The 19,369-nt window shown below is 50.6% G+C and overlaps 2 protein-coding genes across 6 annotated transcripts in view; both read left to right on the plus strand.

The window, feature by feature from the left end:
* The window catches only part of SYNPO (synaptopodin), a 52,895-nt gene extending 49,203 nt beyond the window's left edge, over positions 1–3,692 (plus strand). For all 5 annotated transcript variants that reach the window (XM_068536217.1, XM_068536221.1, XM_068536219.1 and 2 more), the window contains one exon: positions 1,596–3,692. In XM_068536217.1, the coding sequence (XP_068392318.1) occupies positions 1,596–2,303 (708 nt within the window). In that variant the 3' untranslated portion in view covers positions 2,304–3,692. The remainder of the gene's footprint in view (positions 1–1,595) is intronic.
* A 4,318-nt stretch (positions 3,693–8,010) lies between these two features.
* MYOZ3 (myozenin 3) lies at positions 8,011–19,134 on the plus strand. Its single transcript, XM_068534552.1, has 6 exons — positions 8,011–8,071; positions 13,879–14,033; positions 15,003–15,062; positions 15,161–15,299; positions 15,763–15,925; positions 18,966–19,134. The coding sequence occupies exons 1-6, from the start codon at positions 8,011–8,013 to the stop codon at positions 19,132–19,134; spliced, it is 747 nt and encodes a 248-aa protein (XP_068390653.1).
* Positions 19,135–19,369: the final 235 nt, after the last annotated feature.

Below are 19,369 nucleotides of genomic sequence, written 5' to 3' on the forward strand. Positions count from 1 at the left end.
GACTGCTGTATGTTCCTCTGTAGGTTAAAGGGCTCCATTTCTGAGTCTGGGCTCATCTGGTAGCTGCTGCATTGTTTGGAGAATACATGTACTTTATTGCTTCCTTTTGATTGGGAGAAATTAGATTCTGATTGGATGAGAAGCTGACTGGCTTGGCTGTGGCTAGTTACTGATTGGATGAGAGAATGGATCTTACGAGAGGTTCTAGATTTTGATTGGGTAGGAGGCACTGAATGGACTGGCTAGTTCTGGACTCTGAGGGATGACTGCTGGTGAATTTGGATTGGATTGAAGACTGAGTGGACTGGCTTGTTGCTGGAATCTGATTGGCTGAACAGCTGGATGGTTTAGCAGATACATGCTGGGCATGGATCCCCAAGCCCTGTACTTTCAAATCAGTTCAAACTGCTTAAGTCTGCCTCCCACCTTTAAGCAACAGATAGTCACACACATTTCTTGGTGGGGCAGAACACACCAGATAGTTATTTACACGTCTGAACTTCATTTTCATCACTGTAAAATGGGTGTGATAATACCAGCTACTTCACCAGGCTGTTGTGAGGATATGATGAGAGAGTAAGGATGAGACCCAACTTTGTAGACTGGAAAGTTCCTAAGGAGGTAGGAAGCAGGTATGATAGTGTATAGCAGAGCAGTGCTTTATAACTTCAAAGAGGTTCACCAACTTGGCCTCACGGAACCCACACTCCCCACCCCATGCTGGCAAGAAGTCCAGTGAGGGGAGCGTGCTGCCTAGTGAGGAACGACCCAACTTCCTTTTATGTTTCCATCTGTCGGTGGGAACCTCCTCCCTGTTCAAGGTGTCCAAGGAACAATTAGGAGGTGACCATGGCAACATGGCAGGGGGATTGAGACAGAGAGGGCCTTTCCCTAAGTCCAACTTTAGTAATAATGATCAATATTTTTGCTTGTAATTTTTTGAATAGATATTACATCCATATGGTTCAAAACCTTAAACTTATATAAAAAGTATATAATACATTAAAAGCCTTATTCCCACTCCTGTGGCTGTGTCCCCTGCCCTGTTCACCCCATATCCTCACAGAGAAGCACTCTGGTTAGTTTCATGTGTATCCTTCTAGTATGTCTTTAAGGTAACTAACATCTATTACACACCTACTCTCTTCTAGGGAACCTTCTCATACTGTGATAAGTCTTTTACATAAGTTATCTCATTTACTCCTCACAACAATCCTATAGGGTACATGCTGATATCATACTCCCATTTCACAGAGGAGGAAACTGCAGCCCAGGGGCTTCGAGTTGCTTCTGTCGCTGAAGCAACTTGCCCAAGTTCATTCAGTAAACAAAGAGGTCTGTCTCCAAAGCGAGCGTTCTTAAACCGCCAGTCATCTGCCTCCCTGTTAAGCGCAGAGGCAGGCAGCGTGGGCTCGTTCAAGCACCTGAAAGATGAAAGTTGGGGCACCTGCGTTTTTCTGCAGGCACTACCTGACTTTGGTCGCTGGCTTCCCGACTCTGTACAATGGACACAGCCGACTCGGTCCCTTCTGAAACCCCGGTATAGAGGAGCCCAGCACTAACGCCTGCCCCCACCCTCTCTGTTCTCTCCCCAGGACCGCCGAGAGAACCTGCCCACCTCCCCGCCCTGGACGCCGGGCGCGTCCCGGCCCCCCAGCAGCCTGGACGGCTGGGTGAGCCCGGGGCCGTGGGAGCCGGGCCGCGGGAGCAGCTGGAGCAGCTTGAGCAGCCCCCCGCCGCTGCCGCCACCGCCACCGCCGCCGCCGCCGCCCATGTCCCCCTCTTGGAGCGAGCGCTCCGTATCCCCTCTGCGACCTGAGACCGAGGCGCGGCCCCCCAGCCGCCAGCTGCAGGCGCTCCTGGCGCGAAACATCATCAACGCGGCCCGGCGCAAGAGCGCCTCCCCGCGGCCGGCGGGAGCTGAGAGCCTTCGGCCCTTCTCCCCGCCAAGAGCGCTGCCACCGCCGCCGCCGCCGCCGCCGCCGCCGCCGCGCATGCGCTCGCCCCTGCCGGCCCGACCCGGCCAGGCCGCGGACCCCGGGGCAACGTTCGCTCCCATCCCCCGGAGCCCACTGCCCACCGGGCCCTCACCCTGCGCCAGTCCCCGGAGCCCGCTGCCTGCGCCGCCCAGGCCCTTCCCCTACCGCCGCTCGCCCACGGACTCCGATGTGTCCCTCGACTCCGAGGACTCTGGGGCTAAGTCGCCCGGCATCCTCGGCTACAACATCTGTCCCCGCGGGTGGAACGGCAGCCTGAGGCTCAAGCGTGGCAGCCTACCCACGGAGGCCTCCTGCACCACCTAAAGGCTTCCCCGCCCACACCCCATCCCTGCCCCGGGAGAGCCGAGCCAGAAGAAGTGTCGTTGGGCTTGGGAGATCCCAGCACCATGTCCCCAAGGGTCTGACCTCTTCGATAGCCCCAGAGATAAGGGGTCAGGGGAGGAGAGCTCTGGGCTTGGGGGTGGGGTGGTGATCCAAGCTTGGGTTCTAGCCCTTGCTCTGTCATTCAGTCATTGTGGGAAAGACCCTTCCTCTGCTCCTCAGCTTTCCCATCTGTTTAATAGAGCTTTGGCCAAGGCAATCTCCAAACTCCGAAATTACCCCTTCTATCAGTACACACACACTAGTGCCTTGGAAGAGGCAGGGTGTTGTATGTATGGACCCCTAGACTTGCTGCATTGCAGGGTTCCATACTCTTTCCCCCCCTTCCTGGCTCTGATCTCTGGAGTCTGGTAAATGAGGGGTGTGTTCAGAGGATCCTACGCCTGAGTTCCTTGTCCAGGCCCTGGCTTGACCCTCCGCCTCCCTGGCACCAAGTCCCAGGCAGGAGCAGCTGTTTTCCATCCCTTCCCAGACAAGCTCTGTTTTTACCATGGTGACCTTTAGAGAGGGTCTCCCAGGCCAGCTAAAGGTGCCCTGCTGGCTTCTCTGGAGAGAAGAGGAGGGACGATTCCTCCTCTCAGATCCCTCTCAGGCTTTTCTCCATCCCAATTCAGGCTTCCCAGGGTCTCCAGGAATTATGCTATAGGTGTCTCCAACCCATCTATCCCTTCCGGGCCCTTTCATGGCAGGCTCTGCGCTCAAAGCTGAGCCGGGCAGAGAAGAGTTGATACGGAGCTATCTGCTATCCTCTGGCTTTACCTGGTAGCCCTGAGTTTGAGGTTGCCCATTTGGAAAGAGGGAGGCAAAGAGTTCTTTGTTATGGGTGGTATGCAAGCAGTGGCCAGGATGCATAGAGGAGATTCTAGTAGGGAATGGATTGGCTCAGATGACCTCTGGGGGCTCTTCCAGTCCTGAAATGCATTCCACAGTATTAGGGAGGGAGGGAGAGTAGTGCTGGAGGATTGGCTGGGGAGATGAGCTTGGGTGGGTGAGTGAGGGGTTAGACCAGAGTCTGCCTGTGTTTCTGGTTCCTTAGGAAGTACTCCACTCTTCAGTTTCAGGCCCCAGCATCCATACTGTGCCCAGACGAGGGGGCCCTGTTCTGCCTCATCTCTTTCCCATCACACTCCGGCCTAGCCAGTGTCTGGTGCCCAGTGACCTTGGGGAGCCTGGCTGCAGGCTCTAGCCTGTCCCTTAGGCTGTAGTGACTCTGATTCCAATCCCCAGGAGGGACATAGGGAGGAATGTACCTCAGTCCTATAGTTTCCAGAGTTGGCTGGTGGTGCCCTCTAGAGGTTCAGAATATCAGTTTCAGGAAACTAAGTTGGGGGGTGGGGGGGTGGGGGGGGGCTGGAATTGGCTGAGGATCAAAGGTATGTATGTAAGTGAAAGGATACCAGGGTGTTGCTAAAGGTGAGGGACAGAGGGTGATTTTGGGGTTAAGAGGAGACTTACCCATCCCTCAGGGTGATTTAGACCTGGAACCCCTAAGTGAGGCTAGGGCAAGCTGGGGTTAGGATGGGAGTCAGGGTGAGGGTGGGGTGCTTTGGAATAAAGGACTGATCCCAAAGGATTCCCAGGGCCTAAAGATTGGGAACATAGGCCCTGTTGGTAGGAAGATGAGAGGGTGCTCCAACTTGTCAGTGATGAGTGATCACATTACTGAAGTCCCCACCTGCTTCAGGGACCCTTGTAGTGTGGGAGGCTGGGGCTAAGGGCCTCTTTCAGAGAAAAGACACTATCAGGCCACTGGTTGATGCAGTGGCAGAGAAAATCCACTTCTACCTGCATTTCCCCCAAAGAGCCAGCAGGAGGCAGCCTTGGGAAGCTGCGGTTCTGTCTGGCTGTTCTCTCCCTGTAACTGCCTTCTCCCCCAGTCCTCTCCTCTAACCCACTAGAAATTTCCTGTGTCCTGCCTTTTGCCTCCTGTAGAATTCAGCTCTGGCCCTCAATAAATGCTTCCTGCATCTTTCTGTCTCCTGTGTCATTTTCAGCTATGTCTAAAGCCCTTCCCTTTTCCCCAACCATGGAACAGTCCATGGGATGCTGGGTGGATGAGAATGTTTGATACACATGGGATGGGAGCTTGGGAAGTAGCAATCATGAGCAGAGATGGGGAACAACGAAAACACTCCGGGCCATAGAAGAAGTCCCTGGGTTGAAGTTCTGGTCCTATCATCTACTAGCTGGGTGACCCTGGGTAAACCCACTCCTTCTCCAGGCCTCAGCTTCCCTATCTGTGTAATGAGTGAGTTGGTGAGATGATGTCTCAAGGTGGTATTGCCCAGGCCCTGACCACAGAACACTGTCACTGGAGTGGCCAGGGCCAAGCTGCATCAGGGCCCAGTGCTCTGGGGCTGCTTCCTGATGGCAGGTCGGGGCTTCAGACAGGAGGAGGAGCCCCAATGAGAGGTAACGTCAGAGTCCAGGCAACCCTAGAGAACTCAGGATCCAGACCATCAGGAGTGCTCCTCTCCTGATGGGGGCGTCCTTTGCCCAGAGAAGGGGATTGGGGCCCCACTCCCAGGTGAGACCAAGATCCCTCACCTTCCTCTCTAAAAGCTCAGGCCCAGCAGAGGCGGGGCAAAGGACTCTGACGGGCAGGAAACTGAGTTCAGGTGGTCCACAGCAGAGTCCAGGCTTCTTCTTAAGAGATATGCCCTTGGACAGTCTGTCCAGCACACAGGTACAGGAGCTCCCTGCCCTGGACCCGGCGCATCCCTGCTGGTCCCACCCTTCCCTGGTAGTGGTTAGTGCACCTCTGACTCAATCTTTATCTTCAGCAGGAACCTCTCCTGAGCACAGTATCCCCCTGCCTACTGGTGATCCTGGTGCCCAGACACGCCAAACCAGTTTCACTCCAAACTGAACTCAGTCTCTGCCCCCAACCCCAAGCTGCACCCCCTACTCCTCACCATTATTTTCCTTGAATGACTCAATCCAGAAACGGGAGCGGCCCTTCCCTCACCTCCCACATCCAGTCTCTAACTGGGACCTGGTGATTCTTCAAATACCCCTCAAGCCCCTCTCCTCCTCTCCATGCCCTCTGTCACCTCGCTGGTCCAGCCACCCCCAGGTCTCACCTGACCACAGTGAAATCGTCCTGCCTCCAGACTAACTCCTGCCAACCCACTTTCCACAGGGCAGCCAGAGATATCTTTGGAAAATGACCATGTGACTGCTCCATTCCACTGCCTTAAACTCCAACAGCCCTTTATAAGACACACTATACTTTTGAAAAGCCTGCTGTGATCTGGCCCTTGCCCACCTGTCTGGCCTCATCTCTCAGCACCACCCCAGCCCCCAGTTCTAGCTCTCCTCGCTGACCCCTCACATCCTATGTGTGACATGGCCTCACCCTGCAGTGCCCGTGCCCCTCTCTGCCTGTGAGCTCCCACTCAGACTTCAAGGCCCAGCTCAAATGTCTCCTCCTCTGGGAGGCCTTCCCCACCCCCAGGCCGAGCTGGTGGCCCCCTTCCCTGGCCCTCCCAGAGCATTTCCCATGATGCGTCGCAAAGGCTGTTTACAGGTCTGACACAGGCCTGGCTGAGCTCCTTGAGGACAGAGCCCTGCCTTATTTATTTTCAGTCCATAGAGAGAGGCTCAGAGAATGTGAGAAGGTGGAAGGAGGGAGGGAGGGAGGGAGAGAGGGAAGAAGGGAGGAAGGAAGGAAGCAGAGGAAGAAAGGAAAGGAGGAATGAACAAGTCAAGCAAAGTTACTGGGGGACAATTCATTCATTCATCAATCTACCCATTCAATCATTCATTCAACAAATATCTACTGAGTTCCTACCAGGCCCTGATCTAGGCCCTAAGGATACAATTTGCAAGCTCAGGGAACCAGTGATTCACTCAGCATTTCCAGGTGACTTTGGTGTGTGCATATGTATGTGTATTGTACATGTGCAAGGCCTTCTGTTTGCAAGGGCCTGCTGCCCGTGCACCTGTCTTCCCTGGGGCCTGGTGCTTTTAGCATCTGTCCCTGGATCCTGTTGCAGCCTAAAATAAGGCTGTGAGCCACGACAAGGCAAGGACAACTCTCATCAGCTGAGGCCAGAGCCGGCGGCAAGGCATACCCAGCTCACTGACGACCGCCTGCACGGACACCGACCACTCAACTCTCAGCTTCCCGACAGAGGTGTTAATCTGAGGGTCTGACACTCCCTCCTGCCCACTGTGGTTCCATCTCTCAGGTACCAGGATTCAAGGGGAGCTCGAGGCGCTGTGGGGAGTGGGCAGTGGGGAGGAGCCAATTCCCAGAGCCCCTTCCCCCAAGCAGAGGAAGGGTCCAAGGGGGTCCGGGGAGGGTGGGGCCTCGTGGAAGCCTGGACCCTGAGTTGGGAAGGGAGGGATTCTAAGCTCTGGGTTACTCTGGGTTAAATGGAGAGGGGGTGGCTAGGATTCAAGGTTGGGGTAGGTAATGGCTCTGCTCAGGACTCCAAGATCTTTCAGCAATAGAGGGAAGCAGGGTCCCTGTCTATAAAATGAGGGGTCCTTCCCAATGTCTGTGAATTTCTGTAAGGAGAGTGTTTGTCAAGAAACAGCTCCGGGGACTGTGGAATCCTAAGTGGTCCCAGTTGGAGGGCTGTCCACCAGCTCGTGGGCATCACCCCAAATGCATGCATGTGTGCTCACGTTCGCATGCAGTTTTAGGGGGTTCATGTATGCCCTGAAGCACATCCATGGATACCCATGATCTAGCCCAGTCTCCTTAGGTTACAGGAGAGCTACTTGCTCACAGTTACCGAGGGAGTCAGGGACACCGATTAGAATCCAGGCCGCCCAGCTCAGCGCCCACTGACCCGGGGCTGGGTATGGGCGTGGGGGGCACAGATGGAGGCAGATTGTTTTTCAGAAAAAAGAAAAAATATAGAAAAACCTGGAAGCAAAGCAGAGGGGCACAAGGGTTGGTAAGGCCGTCAGGAGGCTCAAGGACTTTGCCTTCTCTCCTGGGGGGTGAGTTAGGGGATCTGGATTTGGGGCCCACAGGGCTTCTCTGGGGCTTTGGACCTCATTTTATTTGTAAATCACCTCCAAGATTCCTGGGACACGCCATAAGATGCAAATGGGGGGATGGAGGAAGAGGGAGAGAAGGAGCGAGGGAGAAAAGAACACCATGCAAGTGAGCTGAAGGAGGGGGGGATAGGAAGGGGGCTGATGGTTGTTTTTAGTGTCCTTGGATCAGCCTGCGCCCTCAAGCCTCAGAGCCGAGTCCTGAGGACAGGAGGGGTGCACCTTGCAGACCCCAGTGCAGCTTCAGCCTAACCACCCACGCTCCTCTCCCCCTGACTTCAACCTCCAACCTCTTTCAGCCTCTGATTGGCGCTCACTTGAGTCAGTGGACAACAACAGTCAGAGACCCTCGCCTCCCCATCTCCTAATGTCCCAGAAACTACCCCCAATGAGTGTGTGCTTCTCTAGCATCAAGGAAGCAGATTTGTGTGACCTTGAGCATCTCCTTTTTCTTCCATGGACCTCAGCCTCCTCTTTCCAGCTCAGACAGCCCTTGCTTGAGGCTTTGGGGTGGGCCAAGGCTGCGCAGGCCTGGGGTTGGGTAGACCAAGGATTGGGAGGTCTGGGGAGGAACGGAGGTAGCCTGGACCATTTGTGGCAGTCTCTCCTCCACAGGATGATCCCCAAGGAGCAGAAGGGGCCAGTAATGACTACCATGGGGGACCTCACTGTACCAGGTAAGGTTGACCCAGCCCTTGAGCATTCCTCAGATCCCATGCTTTCTTGCTCCCAGGCTGCAGCCACTCAGGCCTGCTGGTCCCAGGTCTAGGCAAACAGGTGTGAGTTCAAGGCCAGCCTGTGGAATCTGCTGCCTGGGCTTGGAAGCTTCCCAAAGCACTGGGAGGGGCCTTGCCCTGACGCCTGCACCCCCAAGAGCTGAGGTTGAGTGCCCTAGATTGGGCTCTGCCCCCACCTAAGTCCTTACCTCAGCCCCAAATGGAGCTCTGAGAGCTCTGGTCCCAGATTCAACCCTAACAATGGCCCAAGCGTCCCACAGATTGCCCCTGCTTGTTTTAACTGGGCGGTGTCCCCGAGCCCCCATGGCAAGAGACAAGGGGTCAGGGGAGAGCGGGTCAGGGGGGCAGGAATAGGCTGCCCGATCTGCCTCAAACCATTTCACTTAAAAGCACATTCATCCAATGCATAAATCATCTAAAATACATGATTATCAACTTTATAAGACCTCTTGGCATAATTTTGGAGTCTGTTGATTTGGCCTACTTTAGAGCATTTCAAATATTTTAAAAACAAATTTAGCTAAGTCAGGACTCTCAAACTTTACTGTGAATCGCAGTGACATGGCGTTGGTTAAAAATACAGATTCCCAGCATCAACCCCCAGGAATTCTGATTCAGGGGACCTGGGGAGGAGGCCATACATTAGCCTTTTAGACAAGTACCCAGGTGATTCTGATGCAGATGGGAAGTGAACCAAGCTCTGATAAACCCATGTCTAAGGGCATTGCTGCAGTTTTACCTCCTTCAGTGTTCTAGGAAGTATTTAATCATGTGTATGACTTTATGTGTAAGTCGTACTTTTAACTTGTTTTGTGTGTTCTTGCCTCCTTTTGTTGGTGTCATTTTTTTTTTTATTCCATGATTTTCTGTGCTGAAATACACAAGCTTTGTGAGGTACCGATGCTCTAACTAGAAGAATCAGGCAATGCATTTTCTTTTCTCTTGTCTAAGTAATTAATTAGTTACAGACCCCCAAATACTGACGCACAACATTTATGCCAGACTGGAAATACGTGAATTGTTGACGATTGCTAGGGTATTAATTAAGGACAATTTTGGAACTAAAGAAAAGCAGAAAGGAAAAAATCTCATGGTGTCACCACCGAAAGATAGCCATTGTAAAATAATAATAATAATAAAACACTTACCGTTATTGTGTGCTCACTATGTCTCAGATACTGTGCTAAGAGCATTTGTACCTTTCGTTATATATATAACCCTCACAACAACTCTGTAAATTAGATACGATCACACCCATCTTGCAGATGAGAAAACAGGGGTCAGAGAAGCTAGGAAGTCACATATATAGTAGGTGGTAGAACTGAGATTTGACCCCAGAGCTCTGTCTCCAAAACTGCTCCTTTACCACATGGTTATATAAATAAAACATTCATTTTATAGAATATTCAGACAAAGCAGACATGAATGACTTTGAATGTGAAAGTTCCTCATAACAAAACCATCTGGAGAGAACCATTGTTAACAGTTTTGTGTAAATCCTTCTTCTGTTCATATATAAACGTATTTATATAAACACACACACGGGCTAAATACTATACACTGTGTTCGTCATCTTAAAGTTTTTTCACTTAGCGGCACACCACAGGCTTCTTTCCATCCTAGTATGACTTATCTCACCCCTCCCCTCCCCTCGCTCCCCCAGCATATAAGATATTATATATATTTATACACACACATCCCCTAAGGGAGGCCATGAAGCCTCAGCCCAGGTTGGGACCCTTAGGAGTAGAGCCTGAGGATTCCCAAACAAGTGACTTGTTGAGCTCGCACTCCTAGGAGAAGGGAAGTGACAAAAGCACAATCCAGCAGAGGAAACTGCTAAGTAAGGACGTGGGCTCCAAAGCATAAATTAATTGCCCTACAGAATTCATCTCATCTTCAGCAAGGGGGCTGTTGCAGCCTCTACTCACCGGGGCAGTTCTCTGTGGAGGTGACAGTTGTGAGCTGTTAGTCACTGATAAAGGGCATCTGGGCAGCATGCACCGCAAGACTGATTCCCAGTTTTCACAATTCGAAAACTCACTGCAGTAAACATCCTTGTATGTATACCTTCAGGCATGTTCATTCAACTTTTCTGCCCGAGGACGAATGCCTAGAAGTGGAATTGCTTAGTCAAATAGGTTTTACCTATAGCTTTTTTTTTTTTTTTTTTTTTTTAAATATTAAGCTCAGTTCATCTGAACAGCATTTGAGAATATGATGCCAGGGGACTTTTATTATGTATTTAGGTATAAATGGTCTTTCATCTGTTTAAGTATGCAGTACATTTTCTTGTTCAAAAACAGAAACAAAGCAAACAATTTCCAGCCCTCCTCCTTCCGAGGTCCCCAAATTGTTACTGCCAATATTTGGCATATCTCCTTGCAGATTTTTCAATGCATACATAAACATGTGCTTATTTTTTAAAATATATGACTGGGATCTTAGAATACAGATTTTTCTGAAATTTCCTTTTTTCCCCCTTCTAATCTACAGTGGATTTCTTTCTGATCCTAACATGTAGAAGGTGCTGTCTCTATATTTGCTGAAAGAATGAAAGAAACATCAGCCTCCTTTTTTAAAAGGCCGTTTAGGATTCCATTGAATGGGAAGAATCACAGCACCTGAATGGCCCTCAGTGTTGCCTGGTGACCACATCACCCATCCCTGACCCATTCACTCTCCCCTGCTGTTCTCTGAGATAACTTTAGCAACCTCTCTTCTCAAACCTCCAATACCTCCTCCCCCACCTTCATTCTCAGCTAATGACCTTGCTTCTTATTTCACCGAGAAAAGTGAAGTGGCCAAAAGAGAACTTCTGCAAGCTCCCGCCTCCACATCTGTCCACTTGTTTGCATCTGTGTCCCTGTTCTTGGTTTTCCTTCCTGATATGATAGATGAACTCTCCTTGCCCTGTGTGAAGCCAACCTTTCTTGCTGGGCACTGAACACCCTCCCTGCCCTCTCTCCTGCTCAAGCCATTCCTTCAGTAATTCTCCCCTCTCTTTATTGCATCGTCAGATTTTCTCATCAGCTAACAAACATGCTATTGTTCCTCCCTCTTCAAAAACAAGCAAGCAAGTAAGCAAACCAACAAGCAAGCAAACCACTCTTGCTTCCACAGCTGCCCCCAGCCATGGTCCTTCAGAGCACACCTCCTCAAAGCCTCTGTCTATACTTCCTTCCTCTCTTTCTCTCTTTTTCACATTTTATTAAACCAACTTACACACACACACACACACACACACAGAAGTTGAGAGTGCAAATCCCTGTGGCCCTCCTTTTATTCTTGGGGTCCGGAGCAAATCCCAAAGAGCATGTCATTTCATCCCCCAAATACTTCACAGAAAGTAATAAAAAGGACATTTCCTTACATGCCACAAAGATATTAACACACTGAACAAAATTAAATGTTGATTTAATACTATCTAATAACCAGTCCTATAGTCAACTTCCTCCAATTTTCTAGTTTGTTAATGGGGATCCAAATAAGAGTCACTTTTTAACTGAGGTAGCATTGGTTCATATTTAATGTTATATATTGATAGTTTCATGTGTACAAAATTATGTTTCTACTTCTGTACACACTACAGCATGCTCACCACCAAAAATTTAGTTTCTATCCTTCATCATACAGTTGATCCCCTTTACCCATTTCACCCTCCCCTGCGACCCCCATTCCCTTCTGGGAACCACTACTCTGTTCTCTGTATCTACATGTTTGTTGATGTTTGGTTTGGTTTGATCATTTATTTTGGTTTATGTTTGTTTGTTTTTATATTCCGCATATAAGTGAAATCATATGGCATTTGTCTTTCTCTATCTGACTTATTTCACTTAGCATAATAACTGTACCCTCAAGGGCCCTTGTTTTTATTTGGTAACTATGTCTCTTAAATCTCCTTTAATCTAAAACACTGCCCGCCCCCCTCCTTTTTTTCCATGTCATTCACTCCTTTGAAGACACCGGGCCACCTGCCCTCTAGAACGTCCCACATCCTAGATTGGCTCATTGCTTCCTCGTGATGTGGTTTAACTCTGTCCTCTTCTCTTGAACCCTGTCCAATAAGGCTTTCACACCCAAATACTCCACAGGAACTGCTTTTGAGGAGATTGCCAATAATAACACCATGTTACTAAATACAATGGTCAGTTTTCAGCCCTCCTCTTACTTGACATATCAGCAACATTTGACTCCGTTGATCAGTCCATCCTCCTTGATACACTTTCATCATTTGGTTCTAGGACACCACAGTCTTTAGATTTCCTCCTAACTTGCCGGGTGTTTTCTCCCAGGCTCCAGGGCTGGGGCTCATCTCCTCAGTCTAAATGTTGGAGGCCCCGGGGCTCGGTCTTTGGATCTCTTTATCCATTCTCATATCCTTGGTGATCTCACCTAGCCTCCAGGCTCCAAATACCATTTAGAGAGCTGGAATATGAACCTATGTGTGTCTGATTGTAGAGATGACAATTCTGCCTGTGCTGCCCATATGTATCCCTCTCCTACCAACGTCTTCACCACGCTGACACTCCTTTCTTCCAAAAGTCTTCCCTTGCGGCGCCAACATAAAAGTATGTGTTTTGCTGGTGGGGAAAGTGCCAAGGATGTGGATGGGCCACCAAACTACTAAGGACGGTCATCAGCCCTGGAATCCGTCTACATGGCTATAATGACTGGTCCTAACTATGAGAAAAGAAATAAATGGGACAGCCTTCATTAAAAAACAACAACAGCAAATACCATTTCTACTTCCTGATGCCCCAGTTTTTATGTCCAGGTCAGTTTTCTCCCATGAACACTAGACTCATATATCCAGCGCCCTCCTCGGCATCTCCGCTGGGATGCCTACAAGGCTCTTCAAACGTTATGCTCAGTTTTGGAGACAATCAGGGGAGTTTGAATATGGACTAGGCATTATATTAAAAAAAAAAAAATTCATTCACTTGGAAAGGTGGAGATCTTTAACTGATAAAAGCGAGTTACAAAGCAGCTGTGCTGTGATTTCATTTTGGTTAAAAAGTCACATATGAATACATAGTCAATGAAAAAGACAGGAAAGGATACTAAGATGTTAGTAGTGGCAACCTCTGGATGGTAGAAAATGGTGGGTTTTTTTCTTTTATGTCTATATTTTCTAACTTTCTTCAATGCACATATATGCTGTTTTTATAATAATAAAAGGCTATTTTAACATTAAAAGAAGACATGTCTAGAACAGAATGCCTGGTCTTTCCTCACACCTCCTCCTCCTCCAGCCTTCCCATCTCAGAGAGTGGCTACTCCATCCTCCCAGCGGCTCAGGCCAGAAACCTTGCCTTTACCTCCCACACCTCTCTCTCTGTCTCTCTCTCTCTCTCTGTCTCTCTCTCTGTCTCTCACATCCCACACCCGTGGCCTACCTTTAAAAGATACCTAGAATCTGATCATTACTCACTACCTCCACCACTATGGGCAAAGAGCTGCATGGGAAACGCATGGAATAAATATACCTGGCCAAAGAACATCTGAAATGATGCTCAATTTCACTGAGTGTCAAACACATGCTAATTAAACTCGGAGGAGTCATTTCCGCCCATTGGGTGGGCAAAGATTCCTAAGAATAATGACACCCAGGGTCAGCAAGTGTGGGGAGAAATCGGCACTCTCATACACAGCAGACGGTGCTGTGCAGAGGTCCCCTCAGAGGCAGCAACCTGGAGTGCCCTGAGGGTTTGGTAGTAAGAGCTCCCTCTGGCCTCTCTGGGCAGTGCCTTTGCTGGACCTGGGCAAGAAGCTGAAGGTGCCCCAGGACTTGATGCTGGAAGAGCTATCACTGCGAAACAACCGAGGATCCCTCCTCTTCCATAAGAGACAGCGCCGCGTGCAGAAATTCACCTTTGAGTTTGCATCCAGCCCGCGTGCGGTGAGTAAGCCTCCATTGTGTTCACAGGGAAACTGAGGCCCAGAGAGGGCCAATCGTTAGCCTAGAGCCAAACAATGAGCCAGATAGGACCTCTGCCCTCTATGGGGGGGGTCCCTCAAGTTCCAGCTGGGGACGGCTGTGATATCGCCATCAGATTGACCTCTGCCTTGCTAGGTGATCCTAGAAAAGGGTTAGCTCTTTAGGCACCTTTCCCCAGATACAATACATAAAGTGGATTGGACAGGATGACCCATGGAGTGAAGGGACTCTGGCTCCTACAAAACGTGCAGAAGAATAGGCAGGTGCTCTGGGCTGAATTTGCAGCAAGCAGGATTTAGATTAGACTTGAGCTTGATCTAAGATGGAAAATGCAGAATGCCGTCCTCTTCTTCCCACTGGAAGAAGGCAAAGGCCACGAGACAGTCAGCTGGTAGAGAAAGGAGGCAAGAATGGCTTGTCCTCCAGCTTCAAAAAGACGGCAGGCAGTTTCAGGTACTTCTAATGAACTCAGGGGCCTTTCATCCTACTCCACTCAATTTCTGGATGAAACAGGAGATGATGAGAGGGATCGATGTGGCAGAATAATAAAAATGACAAAACACCTACCTTTGCTACGTGCTTATGACGGTACTAGCTAAGCAGTTTGCATGCATCCTCTCATTTAATGATCAGAGAAGGATATTATTATCATCATCTCCACCTTACAGAGAAGGAAACTGTGGCTCAGAGAGGTTAAGTATTATATGCCCAGGGTCAATACTATAATAGCAACTAACGTATATAAGAGCACTTCTCTGTTCCAGGGTTTAGCGCTCTATTAACTCATCCTCCCCCCCAGACATCCCTGGGAGGCGGGCTCTAGGATTATGACCTCCCACCACCCCCTGCCTTTTTGTAGTGGAGGGAGAACCCTGGCCTCTTGCCTCACTGGGCCTTCCTGCGGTTTATTTGCCCCTCGCCTCCCCCCAGCTCGTGGCAGGAAGCGCCAAGGAGAAGGTGACTGGAACAGCGGAACCTGGGACGGTGAGCGTGCACAGAGACCCCGAAGTGGCGGAAGCCTGCGGGAAGGGGCCAGGCAGCTCAGATTCCCCGGTCCACCACCTCTGAGCTCCCACCCCTGTGCCTAGGTTGCCAACAGCTCCGAGGGGCAGAACTACTACTCTGAGCTCCACATCTTCCCGACCTCAGGGCCTGGGGGCCCTGAGGATGCCCAGCCCACAGCCGCCCGGCCAGTGAGTGCCCACAGCCCCAGTGCCCTGGCGCCAGGTAAGTGGCCTGCCCGCGTCCCAGGACCAGGGGACGTAGCGTGGGCGAGCTCCACGGTGAGGCAGGAAGAGCATCCAGAGAGCGTCTAGTCCACCTCCTTCCCAACACACACACACACACACACACACACACACACACACACACACACTCTCCCCACTCCAAAGACCCAACACAAGCCCAGAGTAGCGCAGCAATGCGCCAAGGTCACAGAGCGAGCCAGGGTCCGAGGCAAGACTAGAGTCTGCACCCCAACTCGCAATTCCACTGCTCCATCCTCCTTGTTTCCAGGGATGGGGAAGGGTCCTCTTTGCTGGAGCAACTTTAGCACCACATTCCACCCCTCCCCCAACTCCCCTTTCCTAGCCCCCCAAAACAGTGTCTGCAGCAGGGCTTGGGGGGCAAGGTTAAAAGGAACCCAGGCATCCCACTCTCCCGCCTCCCACGTGCCATGCTCCACCCCTAGGCTATGCTGAGCCACTGAAGGGCGTCCCTCCCGAGAAGTTCAACCACACGGCCATCCCCAAGGGCTACAGCTGCCCGTGGAAGGAGTTCATCAGCTACCGGGAGGACCTGGGTGAAGGCGGAAGTCACACCCACAGCCTGTTGGAGTATCGAAATTTCAACACGTAAGACCAGGCGGGCTGCTTAGGGAGAGACCTGGAGGGAGGATGCACTGGAGCCAGTCGCAACCACAGCAGTAGCTGCATCTCCTGAGCACTTTCTACATGCCAGGCTCTACCCCCAACGCCTTATATACATTTGTTGAGCCCCTGCTAAAACTCAGTAGAGCTCTTGCCTTAACACAACTAACTAGTGCTCAATAAACGTACAGGGAGTAAATGGGTGAATGTGGCACACATCTTGCTGGATACTCCTCCACAACAGGGTGGGGCAGGTGCTACAGTTTTTCCTATTCTGCTGGAGAAGAGGATTATCAACAATCTGCCCCAAATCACAAAGCAAGGAAGCAGTGGCAGGGCTGGGATCCAAGTCTGGTTTTGTCTGACTCCGGAGTCCAGTTGCTTATTCTCCATCACTGCTGTGTGCCATCTGCTTGATGGACATCAAGGTGCGAGTCCTTCCCTGGGTGGGGGCCCCAGCTCTCACCAGTCCTAGGCCAGCTCAGCGTTTTCCTCACTTTCATCAGTGGTCTGGAAGAGGCCTAGAAAGTGATCTTGAGGCTGTACCACTGTGGGGAGTGGCAGTGAAATGTTGGACACCAGAGGTGAGAGCCACAAAGGAGTGGCTCATAGTGTTTAGCACGTGGGCCCTCGACAAGGGCTTAATGCAATCTCCACCCCTGGCTGTGTGACCTTGGGCAAGTGGCTTAACCTCGCTGGGCCTCCCTTTCCCCACCTGTAAAATGAGACTGTTATAGTACCTGCTTCATAAGATGGTCGTGAGGATGGCATGAGAGGTCTTAGGCAAAATTTCTGGCAAGTGATAAGCTCTCAATAAATGGTAGCTGGCATTATTATTATTATTATTATTATTATTATTATTACTTACAGGTTGAAATGATGGCTGGAAAAGCCAACAGGGGAGAACTTAAAAGGGATAGATTTAACATCCTGCCCTGGGGGCCTGAAAACAAATCACAGCAGTCAGGACAGGAGCTTGGCAGGAAGGAAGGCTTTGGGCTGGGGGATGCATTTCAACTGCATTTCAGTTGGCTTCCTTACTCTGCTGCTATTTGTGGAAAATGCTCCTCTGGCTTGGGCTGGATTAAGTGAGAAAGTGGAGGGTCCACAGAGAGGAGGCCACAGTCCAGCTCTTCTGGCACCTGCTCAGACCACACGTGGAGACTGTGTCTGTCTTGCTAGGCCTGGAGACCAAGCCCTCTGAGGAAGGGCTGAAGGAACTGGGGGTGATGGGCCTTGAGAAGAGACTGCTCAGGAGGGATGTGACTGCCCTCAAACAGCTGAGAGCCAGGCAGGACCATGATGGGAAGAATGGGCCCAACAGGCCTCATGTGAATCACAAGCCACTGGCAGACATTTTGGGGTTTCCTGCCAGGCAGGACTGTGCTGTTTCTCCTCCTGGGGCCCTCAGACCCTGCCTGTCCAGCTATTTAAAACCCTCAGCTGACATTCAGTGCTAGCAGCCAGCTTCCAGGCTGGCCATTGCAGGTCGCAGCCCCATCCATCTCATGCCTCAGCTCTGACAGGCTGAGGCATGTTCCCACCAAAATAAGGAGGGTCTTAGGGACCCCTGAGCCCAGACCCCTCCTGGGACAGAAGAGGCAACTGAGGCAGAGAGAGAAGGAACTGTAGTGTTGGTGGCCAAGCTGTGCTCAGGATCCAGGACTCTGGGCTCCTGATCAAGGGCCCAACGGTGAGGCCTGCTTGACTTGGAAACAGCCCAGCCTGTTCCTGCGGGGACTGGCTGTTGCCATCGCAGCTGTGGTGGTCCAGGCAGAAACACTGTCCTGGCTGGAACCCAGGCCCTGGCCCAGGGTTTGCCTTTTTACCCCAGAGCAGGCGTTCCCCTCTCTCCATTGGTCCCAGGCTGCAGGGAAAACACTACATGAGCAATGCTTTTTATTCTCTTAAAATTAAAAAATAGTTTGAAAATCATGTATTTATATTATCTTTAAAGAAAACCCTAGGCCACTTCAAATAAAGGTAGGGCCCCTTTGTTCCCCATCCTCCAATCCCAGCTCTCTTCCCAAAGGCAACACTGTTGTCAGGTTGGTATGTATGTTTTCAGAACATTCTCTACAAGAGAATATTCTCTACAAGCAGCTACATACCTATGGGGATGTAGCATTGTTTGGTGTGCATGTGTGTGTGTGTGTTTTGCTACTTTGTATTTCATCCTGTAACTTGCTTGCTTTTTTCACTCAACGTTATTATGCTTTTGCAGTCTCCTCTTTCTAATACCTGTATCTCTTTTCATTCCTTTTAAGTTGCTATATAGTACTCTGCCATGTGAATATACTATATTTATCTTATCCATTCCTCTGCCAGTGGGCATATGGCTTGTTTCTGATCTGTCACTAATCGCTGCTCATATCTGCTTCCTTGTGCATGTGCTTCCCTAAGCCATATGCTTACAGGTAGAGTTGCTGGTTGACAGAATTTGCACATTTTCAGGTTTAAAAGATCCTGCCAAATTGCCCTCTAAGGGAGCGACACCAATTTACTCTCCAACCAGCAGTATATGAGTGAGACTTCGCCCCACCGCCTCACTAACTTTGCCCCATTACCAAATCATTTATCCTTGCCAGTCTTATGAGTGAGAAATGGCATGTCTCTGTGGTAATCTGTAGTCTCTGATTCTCAGTGTTCTTTCTAACCCTCCTTCCTCTCTCCAGTCTTGATATATTGTTTTAAGGGGAGATGACAAGAGGAGGGAAAAACTCTATTCCAATTCTACTCCCTTCTAGACCTTCCTTAACAGGAACGTAGAGTTTTGCCAGGACAAGCCAGTTCTCACTGAAAACCTCACTCCTATTTCAAAGCAAGAAGCCATCCCCACTAGGGGCAGATTTGAGAATGGGCAGAGCTGGAGAAACCTGTTAAAGACAGTACAAAACCTTGCTGAGTAGCAGGGAAACTGAGGCCCAGAGAGAGGAGGGGAGGGGGCTGCACGTGGTGACCCACAGGTCTGTTCTGCCACCCTTTCCCACACTGCCTTCCTCTCCTGCTGCTCTTCTCTCCCCAGGACACCAGTGCCCTTTGGAGGACGCCTGGTGGGGGAAACCATTTCGAGGGCAGGCACCCTCTTCGTCCCGGAGCTCACCAGTGGCTTGGAACTCCTCCGCCTCAGACCCAGCTTCAACAGAGTGGCCCAGGGCTGGGTCTGCAACCTCCCAGAGTCTGAGGAGCTGTAGCCCCAGCCCCTTCAATTCCCCCATCGCAGAGGGCGGGTAACACCTGGAGCCAAGACTTGTGGACAGCACTTCACAGTTTACGAAGGGCCATCACACACAAATGGCCTCCAAGGTCACAAAGTTCAGCAGTTCCCAAATGTGGTGTGCTTCAAAATTACCTGGAGGTGTTTTAATACAGATTTCTGGCCCGTCCCAAACCTGCAGCATCAGAATCTCCTGAGTGGAGGGTCTCTAT

This window comes from Eschrichtius robustus, chromosome 2 (assembly GCF_028021215.1).
Source record: "Eschrichtius robustus isolate mEscRob2 chromosome 2, mEscRob2.pri, whole genome shotgun sequence".
NCBI classification, from domain to species: domain Eukaryota; kingdom Metazoa; phylum Chordata; class Mammalia; order Artiodactyla; family Eschrichtiidae; genus Eschrichtius; species Eschrichtius robustus.